Below are 9988 nucleotides of genomic sequence, written 5' to 3' on the forward strand. Positions count from 1 at the left end.
GACTCACGTGTCTCTGGGAGGATCAGTGCGCCTCTGAAGTCCATCAGCTTGACCTGCAGGCTGTTCTGATATATGAGGATGTTCTTTATGTGTGTGTCGTGAAAGATGCCGTGATGCATGCAATGCTGCAGCGCCACAGCGAGCTGCCGAATTATGTGCTTCACCGCAATCTCAGTCAGGCTGCCTCGATTTCGCTGTACATATTCAAACAAGGTCATCGCATGATGAGGATATTCCAGCACCAGGATGTCTTCATCTTTCCTCACAAATATCTCATATAAGTGTATGATGTGTGTGCTAGTCGGAGGCTTCTGTAGCTGCAACATCGGCTCAAAGGAGTGGAATATCCGGGCTAAAGAAAAGAGATCGACAGAAGGTTAGTTGACTCCTAACTAATCTCTGATCTCGTGACTAAAGGCCCGGGATACTTTTTCTTCTCACGAGAGAGAGTTAAGAGTTAAGCGGAGGTATCTTGAGGTTCTCAAGATACCTCCAGTAAGGATGGTAATACTAATGCGATTATTATGCTGATTGTACTAGCTCCATTATTGCACCAAATAATGTTATTTTAAAACCAATCGGAGTTGTGAACCTGATTCTTACTGGTTGATACCATACAGACGCAGATTCAGATTGTTTTATGTTGTTTGAGATGCTCATAAAATATCGCTAATCGCGCTAGCCGCGTGCTAATCGTTAACATTTGAATGTGAATTTGTTTTGGTTTGTTTTGCTAATGTAACCAAAATACATACCAGTTGTATTCAACCTGTGTCGATTGTTAGTTCTCAGCAACAGCGCCACCTCCTGGCTGGCTCGCCAAACTTTATGTAACGGGTGTCTGCAGTATTTAACAATTAATTAATTAAATTGCTATTGGTGCAGATAATTAATCAGAAGATTCTTTTATTAGCTCGTAAAGGAGGTAGCGGGTTGTGGTGAGAAACAACAATCGACACAGGTTGAATACAACTGGTATGTAATTTTGGTTTCCAATGAGAAAAATCAGAAAGGTTAATTACAAATGTCAGTCAATTATACACACAATTTAAACATGAAAATTCCCCTAGAGTGCACTCTTCCTTTACCCCAAAACATACACAGATAATTGCAATGACAGAAGAAAATAAAATTTATAAAATTAATAATGGAGTGGTGTCTTTTTTCTTTTCCTTAAACACTCTTTTCAAGCATATATCAGTTTTGTATCAGTCTCTGTATTCGTCTTTAAATCTTGAAGAAAAACTCAATAGTCTCTACATGTGAATTGTCTTGACTGGAGCAGAAAGGAAAGGATATTGAACTCTTCTTTACGAATTGATGTCCTTTCACCTTAGTAGATTCTTTCACCGTAATAGATTCGGGTGGCTCGCCATCAAACTTGAAATTTCTCACAGGATATCACAGATCATCACCATCCGCAGAATCAAGGACAAAATAGAAATACAAAGAAGAAAAAGAAAGAGAAAACAAAACAAAAAAACCTGGCCTGATCACAGACCAGAACATTCATTTAGTGATTTCAGAAAGAATTTCACATCACATATCAAAATAACAATTAAACATACAAATATAATTTTTCAAGAAGAGATATTACACTATGTACCTCTAATGCTGCGTTCACACCAAACGCGAATATGCGTCAAAATTCGCGCCTGCCGCGTCTGGTTATTCGCGTGACCACTTTGTGTTCATTCGCGCGTCAAGAGCGGAATTGACGCGCGAAAAAAAAAAAGTTTGAAGCGAAATTTACGCGCGTCACGCGCGTCAAGAGGCGAAAGTCAGTTTCGAGACCCGCTGGCGGCCATCTTTTTACAAGATGTCTGATGAGCGATCATTTACCGAGAGAGTCACCGCACTGTATTTACTCTGGAGAGCAGAACAGCGGCGTAGGGATCATCGTCGCCGTATTTGGGTCCACCAGACCCTTCGGAGGCGAACCCAGTTTGGCGAATTTCACCATTTGCTCCAGGAGCTGCGGCTGGATGACGGCCGGTTTCAGCGGTACTTCCGCCTGTCCCGCGCCCAGTTTGATGACCTGCTGTCCCGCATCGGAGCGAGGATCACCCTCCAGGACACCAACTACAGGCGCTCTATCCCAGCTGCGGAGCGCCTGTCCATCTGTCTTCGGTTAGTAAATGTATATGCTATTTTAAATACAGTATTTGCTATGCTATCAATATTTTTTTTAAACTGTGGTACGGATACCACTGTTGGCGCTCTTTCTAGTGATAACGTAAGTTACTCCGTTAACTGCTATAACCTAACGTTAAGTTAGACATCAACCTAGAAATTAAAATATTATATTGGCAGACGTGATACTGTCGTGTCTCTGTAATACAGTGATCTTTCTAGTGATACTGAGTTAGCTATAACCTAGACATCAACCTAGAAATTAAAATTCTATTGGCAGACGTGATACTGTCGTGTCTCTGTATAAACACAGTGATCTTTCTAGTGATACTGAGTTAGCTATAACCTAGACATTAACCTAGAAAGTGTCATGATTCTCTGTATAAACACAGTGATCTTACTAGTGATACTGAGTTAGCTATAACCTAGACATTAACCTAGAAAGTGTCATGATTCTCTGTATAAACACAGTGATCTTACTAGTGATACTGAGTTAGCTATAACCTAGACATTAACCTAGAAATTAAAATATTCAGTGTCATGTTTCTCTGTATAAACACAGTGATCTTTCTAGTGATACTGAGTTAGCTATAACCTAGACATTAACCTAGAAATTAAAATATTCAGTGTCATGATTCTCTGTATAAACACAGTGATCTTTCTAGTGATACTGAGTTAGCTATAACCTAGACATTAACCTAGAAAGTGTCATGATTCTCTGTATAAACACAGTGATCTTACTAGTGATACTGAGTTAGCTATAACCTAGACATTAACCTAGAAAGTGTCATGATTCTCTGTATAAACACAGTGATCTTACTAGTGATACTGAGTTAGCTATAACCTAGACATTAACCTAGAAATTAAAATATTCAGTGTCATGTTTCTCTGTATAAACACAGTGATCTTTCTAGTGATACTGAGTTAGCTATAACCTAGACATTAACCTAGAAATTAAAATATTCAGTGTCATGATTCTCTGTATAAACACAGTGATCTTTCTAGTGATACTGAGTTAGCTATAACCTAGACATTAACCTAGAAAGTGTCATGATTCTCTGTATAAACACAGTGATCTTACTAGTGATACTGAGTTAGCTATAACCTAGACATTAACCTAGAAATTAAAATATTCAGTGTCATGTTTCTCTGTATAAACACAGTGATTATTGGCATTTTAATATACCATAAACCATTTAATAGTATACCTGTTGATTGTATAGTTGAATATGTAACTACAAGTGTACTTTTAATAATATTTATAAAAATGTTTTCTAGGTTTCTTGCCACTGGGGACTCGTTCAGGACGATAGCGTCCAGCTACAGGGTTGGTGTCTCCACAGTATGCCAGATCGTCGCCCAGGTAGTGACTGCCATCTGGGACTGCCTTGTGGAGGACTACATGGCTGTGCCCACCACCGATGACTGGAGGTCCATCGCAGAGGGATTCCAGGAGCGATGGAACTTCCCTCTGTGCGTTGGAGCGGTGGATGGGAAGCATGTGGTGATGAAGGCACCCCCAAACTCAGGATCCCAGTTCCACAACTACAAGGGAACGTTCTCCATCGTTCTGCTTGCAGTTGTGGATGCGAAGTATCGCTTCCGGGTGATCGATGTTGGGGGGTACGGCAGGACCAGTGACGGTGGGATTCTGGCGAACTCCGCCTTTGGACAGGCTCTCCAGGCTGGCACACTTCACCTGCCTCCTGACCAGCATATACCTGGTGCTGAAGACAGAGGACCCCAGCCCCATGTCTTCGTGGCTGATGAGGCGTTCCCGCTGCGGAGGAACCTCATGCGGCCCTTCCCTGGACGCAGCCTTCCTCCGGAGAGACGTGTCTTCAATTACCGTCTCTCCAGAGCCAGGCTGGTGGTGGAGAACGCCTTTGGCATCCTCTCCTCACAATGGAGGATGTACCGGCGGCTCATCGAGGTCCACCCTGAAGTTGCGGAGAAGTGTGTGAAGGCGACGTGTCTTCTCCACAATTTCATGAGGTGTTCGGAGGGGAGAGAGGCACCTGCTGTGAGGGGCGCGGGACAAGCTGGAGAGGAGCCGCTGCCAGGTCTGGGTCGGGTTGCGGCAAACAACTCCTCCAGAGAGGCAGTCCGAGTGAGGGATGCCTTCATGGCACACTTCTCGGCGGAGGGAGCGGTAGCATGGCAGCCGACAGAGTAGTGTTTGAAGTCCTCCTCATGACTTCCCCACAACGGCTCTTTTAAGAGCCACCCACAAACCTATAAAGAGCATGACTATCTTAAAAGAGTTTTACCTCCATTATTTATATATTATGTGTATATACATGTGTATATATATATTTTTTTTTTTATTATTAAATGCAATATGTTGATTATTGGTTTGTATGTTGTTTTGTTCTGCCTCCTCTCTGTTTTGCAGGTCATGTCTGGTCTATCTGTCTGCTCTACTCCTGCTGGCCCAGTTCCAGGCTGTCAGGTCCACCACTACATGCACATTTAATAATTTTAGACCCTGAGTCAATAACTTTTTCAACGGTTTTCCACGATAATAATTCTATAGGTCTGTGCCATTTCTTTGTTCAGGTTATTACTGTAAAATCTGTGATTTATTTTTGTTTTGCTGATAAATGGAGCCAGCCTCCCAAAGTATTTAACCTGTCCTGTGATTTCTTTGTTTTCCTCACACAACACTGTCCAGACACACTAAAGTATACACACTATTATAATTATTATTGTTCTGTTATTATAGTGTAGTAGACACACTACACTATAGTGTATAGTGACAGTATAGTGTAGTAGACACACTACACTATAATAATGTTTCATATAATTAAGATTTAGATATGGAATAAATAGCATTCAATACAAAATGAATGTGTCATATATTAAAATCAAGTTATGATGTGTTGATGATGTATATGTTGTGCATTAGAACCACACTAGGCATTGTCATATTTCAAAATAATTTATTCAGTTTATATTCAATTTATTATTAATTTATTTATAATTTACATAGAGACAGAAATAAGGACCTCGCTTGGAAGGTGGAAAAGCCTCAGGGAACAAAGGAGAAGAGGAAGGAGGGCATTCTGCGTTTCCTGCAGAGCCTGCGGCCTCTATTTATTTAATTAATTTATTTAATTATTTAGTTCCAAATTTAGCACAACGGTGCTGTTTTCCATCGCCAATTTATAAATTTGAAATTTAACCATTTCTTTTGTTTGAGGCGGCATGCTCTGCAGAAAAGGCAGAAGGCTGAGGAGGAAGTGCTCGTCAGCAGACGGTGGTGGTGGTAGTGGTGGAGGTGGAGCTGGAGGACGCCTCAGGAGCTCGAGCAGCGTCTGCTCCACCTCCGACGTACCATCACGCGGCCGCCGAGTGCCTCTCCTCCTCTGTTGGCCTGTGAAATCAAAAATACAACACACAGTGCAATGAGAAGACAGAAAGATGATAATTGAAATAACACAATTGTCTAGATATTGGGAGAATAATATCTGTGCCTGTGTGAGTGACACAGCCAGTGCTTAAATACAAGTGTGAAATTATTTTGAACTTGCTTTAACATTTTACATAAAGTTATACTTCAGACATATAAACATCAGGAACATAAACATGCAAATGAACAGTAATTAAAAAGCATGCAGATGATTGGTTGCATACATTGCAATAGAATTTAGTCTGCATTTACAAATACAATGATTATTAGTGAATGTTAAAGCTATGAGTGTATACTGTACTGATGTTTTCTGCACGTGACATGTTCACACACCTGTGGGTGCAGCAGCAGGGAGCGAAGGACCAGGGACTGAGGAGACAGGAGAAGCGGCAGGGGATCTCAGATCAGCCTCTTCATCAGTAGGCTCTGTCAAGACAATATTACATGTTAATAGTCATAGAGAGATTACATTATACTCTTCATCTGTAAACAATGACAGCACATGCCTTGTAAACTGGCTTAATTGAAAACTCACCTGTTTCCGTATCCCCTACTTCCGCCTCTCCCTCTCCCTGGTCCCTGGGGTGGTTGTACTCAATGACCTGGGCCTTGACCCCCCCCATGTTACTGGTGGTCTCCCGTGGGGTAACGAAGGGGTCGAGGAATCCCAGGATCAGTGAGTACTTCCACTTCTTCACCGACCCTGCTGCTGACCCACTCCTCTTATCCATCTCCTTCCTCCTCTCCTTCAGGTACGTGTCCCTGAGGCTCTTCCATTTTTTCCTGCACATGTCCTCTGAATAAACACATTATCTTGTTTAGCGAAAAGTAGCTGTAGATTAGGGGGAAAATAGTTTTAAAAAACGGCGGGAAGGCCGTTGTACGTGACTCAAAAGTGAAATGTGTAACTTATTTACAACTTACCAGGTTGCCCAATCTCCTCACCGACACTCTTCCAAGCGAGGTCCTTTTTATTTCTGTCTCTGTATATATACGAAGTTGTGTCGTACAACTCCGGCCGACTGCTCACAGCTAAAATTATTCGTTCCTCCATTTTGAATGAATGACTCTGGGCGGGCCTGCCGCCACAACATCAAGCAGGCTCCTGATTGGTTAACGCGGCGCGAATTTGACGCAGAAGTTCAGATTTTTCAACTCGGGCGGCAGACGCGAATTCGCGTCAAACGCGTGAATGCACAAAAAGCACAATTCGCGCTTAACGCGCGTATCGCGCCAAACGCTCAATTCGCGTAATTCGCGCGAACTAGACGCGCGAATGAGGCGAATTCGCGTCTACCGCGCCGCGCCAAACGCCTCATTCGCGCCGCAAGAACTCCAGACGCGCCTAAACGCGCCTTACCATTGACTTAACATTGAAATCACTCGCGCCTGACGCATATTCGCGCTTGGTGTGAACGCAGCATAAAACAATCCTACTGGTCTTTCTCACACAAGCGCACGTGACCAATAATGGCGCCCGTGAACTGAAATGGAGGAATGACCACGCGGTTCAATATGACCACACTTACAATCATTTAAAATGAAATAGTAAAATTAAACAATAGAACAAAGCAGTAGTTCTCCACAAGAACTTATATATTACTCATTTACCTCTATATTAATCGTCTTTTGCTTTCACCCATGCGTGTCTCACAGGCCCGCGTGGCCAGCAATGGCGTCGGTGAACGAGGAATATCCACACGATTCACTTTAATCTCTAACGTTGAAATACGACATGAAATTGGAAATAACAATTTAGTCAAACGAATTAACCATTTTTTAATCGTGTTAGGAAGTTTATACATTAACATTTAGAAAGTTATTCTGACTCACCGGAGTAAAATGCAACTCAACACTCACTCAGCTTCTCCATACACTTCACGGTATGAATTGAATTAAATTAACGTTTTTTCTACTTTTCTTTCAACTATATTAATCTAACTTTTAGCGCGAAGATCGACTCACGTCTTCTCTCCTCTATGCTCAACTCTCGTTTCGCAGGCGCGTCCACACACACGCACAGCGCGTGATGTCGGGAGCGTTCTCATTGGTCAATCGCAAATCAACTAATAATAACTGCTTTTCTTAATTCACCCACTATTTTTCTAAAATCGCTTTTACACATCACTATTTTACCTTCAGTAGGGAAATTAGATGTTAATAAATTGCAAATAAATTAAACTTAACTTCCTTTATTTAACCAGGGTTACACTAGCTCAGATAAGCTACACTGTAGCAGTTCTTTGATAGTGTTCACACCGCTAAAGGTGCCTTTATACCCTGTTTTGTTGACTTACAAGTCATTTGATTGAGAGAGAGTATTTATCCTCTTGTTTTCATATGTAAAATAAGGGTGATTTAGTTCATTTAATTGCCAATATACATGTTTGATATGTATATGAGGAGCAGAAGTTCATCTTAACCTTTAAAAAATTATAAATATACACTCTAAAAAATGCTGCGTTGTTTCAACCCAATTTTGGGTAAAATATGGACAAACCCAAACATTGGGTTAAAAATGTAATGTAAAAATTTAACCCAACGGCTGGGTTTGTCCATATTTTACCCAAAATTGGGTTGAAACAACCCAGCATTTTTTAGAGTGTATTAAAATGTGATGCATAAACACATTTCTTTTCTCTTTCAATCTTCTTACCATCTATTAACTTTCTTTTCTCTTTCAATCTTCTTACCATCTATTAACTTTCTTTTCTCTTAATCTTCTTACCATCTATCAACTTTCTTTTCTCTTTCAATCTTCTTACGACTTCCATCTATCAACTTTCTTTTCTCTTTCAATCTTCTTACGACTTCCATCTATCAACTTTCTTTTCTCTTTCAATCTTCTTACCATCTATCAACTTTCTTTTCTCTTTCAATCTTCTTACGACTTCCATCTATCAACTTTCTTTTCTCTTTCATTGACTTGCACATTCTTTTCACTTTCCTTAGCCCTGCATTCACATTCTTAGTTCTTTCTCAGACGAAAACTTTAATATCGTCATTCAAATACTGTTCTACAATGCTCATTCAGTAAATGCAAAGCTAAACAGATGTGTTTTGAGTCTGGATTTGAATGTGGCTACTGTAGGAGCACACCTGATCTCTTCTGGAAGCTGGTTCCAGCTGCGGCTGGCATAATATCTAAAAGCGGACTCTCCTTGCTTTGAGTGAACCCTTGGTATTTCTAGTTGATGTGATCCTAATGATCTGAGTGATCTGTTGGGTTTATATTCAGTGAGCATATCTGCAATATATTGAGGTCCTAGGCCATTAAATTATTTATATACCAGTAATAATACTTTAAAATCAATCCTAAATGTGACTGGGAGCCAGTGTAAAGACCTGAGGACTGGTGTGATGTGTTAAAATTTTCTGGTTCTGCTCAGGATCCTTGCGGCAGCTTTCTGTACGAGCTGCAACTGTCTTATGGTCTTTTTGAGAAGGCCAGTAAGGAGTCCATTACAATAATCCACCCTGCTGGTGATGAAAGCATGCACAAGTTTTTCTAAGTCCTGACTGGAAACAAAGCATCTAATTCTTGCAATATTTTTTAGATGATAGTATGCTGATTTAGTTATTTCTTTGACGTGACTACTGAAGCTAAGGTCTGACTCTAAAGACACCACAAGATTCTCCGCATGTCATGGATGTCCACTCAGACTTATGGTCTCCTATACTCACATAATAACCTCTCGCTTCTAAGTATGACCTGAACCATTTTAGGACTATCCCAGAAAGACCCACCCAGTTTTCCAGTCTGTCCAGAAGTATGTTGTGATCAACAGTGTCAAAAGCAGCACTGAGGTCGAGTAGTACCAGCACTGATAATTTGCCTGTATCAGTATAAGCGAATATCGTTAATTATCTTTATGAGCGCTGTCTCTCTGCTGTGATGTGATCGGAAACCAGATTGAAAATTGTCAAAGTATCCATTCGAGCTTAAGAATTTGTTCAGCTGATTGAAAACAACTTTTTCAATGATCTTGCCAATGAAAGGAAGATTTGAGATCGGTCTATAATTGCTTAATATAGTCTTATCCAGATTGCTCTTTTTCAGGAGGGGTTTGACAACTGCAGTTTTCAGGGAGTTTGGAAAACTTCCAGAGAGAAGTGAGGCATTTACCACTTCTAGGAGATCTGCTTCTAAACAGTTTAACACACTTTTGAAAAAAAATGTGGGAAGAGCGTCAATGGCGCAGGTTGATGTTTTAAGGTGCTGTACGGTTTCTTCTAAAATTTTGCCATCAATTTCTTTGAAATCAGACATAGTAACTACTTTCTCAGGTTGTGGTCTGATCTGTCTGACCCCAGTGCAACTCAAGGATGTGCTGATCACCTTTCTGATATTATTGATTTTCTCAGAGAAGAAAGAAGCAAACTCACTGCACTTGCTGTCTGAGAGCATTTCACTGGGAATCTGGCTCGGGGGGTTTGTTAATC

At 40.9% G+C, this 9988-nt stretch overlaps 2 protein-coding genes and 1 long non-coding RNA gene across 4 annotated transcripts; 1 reads left to right on the plus strand and 2 right to left on the minus strand.

The window, feature by feature from the left end:
• The first annotated feature begins 1611 nt into the window (after window positions 1–1611).
• Window positions 1612–4594, plus strand: LOC306997179 (uncharacterized protein). 2 transcript variants are annotated; one of them, XM_079610331.1, is made up of 2 exons: window positions 1612–2130; window positions 3412–4402. In XM_079610331.1, the coding sequence occupies exons 1-2, from the start codon at window positions 1820–1822 to the stop codon at window positions 4307–4309; spliced, it is 1209 nt and encodes a 402-aa protein (XP_079466457.1). In that variant the 5' UTR covers window positions 1612–1819; the 3' UTR covers window positions 4310–4402. The 2 variants fall into 2 exon arrangements, 1 of the variants encoding a protein (XP_079466457.1); XR_013797290.1 differs by lacking the exon at window positions 3412–4402 and adding an exon at window positions 4529–4594 and having other exon boundaries at window positions 1994–2130.
• A 553-nt stretch (window positions 4595–5147) lies between these two features.
• Window positions 5148–6961, minus strand: LOC306997250 (uncharacterized protein). Its single transcript, XM_079610474.1, has 4 exons — window positions 6470–6961; window positions 6081–6341; window positions 5879–5971; window positions 5148–5509 (listed from the first exon to the last, which is right to left on the minus strand). Exons 1-4 carry the CDS (start codon window positions 6597–6599, stop codon window positions 5247–5249), a joined length of 747 nt encoding a protein of 248 aa, XP_079466600.1. The 5' UTR covers window positions 6600–6961; the 3' UTR covers window positions 5148–5246.
• Window positions 6962–6968: 7 nt separating this feature from the next.
• LOC306997251 lies at window positions 6969–7545 on the minus strand. The gene is made up of 3 exons (XR_013797330.1): window positions 7379–7545; window positions 7157–7262; window positions 6969–7029 (listed from the first exon to the last, which is right to left on the minus strand). It is a non-coding gene; the product is annotated as an uncharacterized lncRNA (long non-coding RNA).
• Between the last annotated feature and the right edge of the window lie 2443 nt (window positions 7546–9988).

The sequence above is a fragment of the Phoxinus phoxinus genome (genome assembly GCF_949152265.1).
Source record: "Phoxinus phoxinus genome assembly, chromosome: 4".
Classification (NCBI taxonomy): domain Eukaryota; kingdom Metazoa; phylum Chordata; class Actinopteri; order Cypriniformes; family Leuciscidae; genus Phoxinus; species Phoxinus phoxinus.

Coding starts and splice junctions, on each gene's coding strand:
- LOC306997179 (XM_079610331.1), top strand. CDS start 1,820: ATGTCTGATGAGCGATCATTTACCGAGAGAGTCACCGCACTGTATTTA. Junction 2,131..3,411: donor CGCCTGTCCATCTGTCTTCG/GTTAGTAAATGT, acceptor AATGTTTTCTAG/GTTTCTTGCCACTGGGGACT.
- LOC306997250 (XM_079610474.1), bottom strand. CDS start 6,599: ATGGAGGAACGAATAATTTTAGCTGTGAGCAGTCGGCCGGAGTTGTAC. Junction 6,342..6,469: donor TGAGGAGATTGGGCAACCTG/GTAAGTTGTAAA, acceptor GTGTTTATTCAG/AGGACATGTGCAGGAAAAAA. Junction 5,510..5,878: donor CCCTGCTGCTGCACCCACAG/GTGTGTGAACAT, acceptor TTGATTTCACAG/GCCAACAGAGGAGGAGAGGC.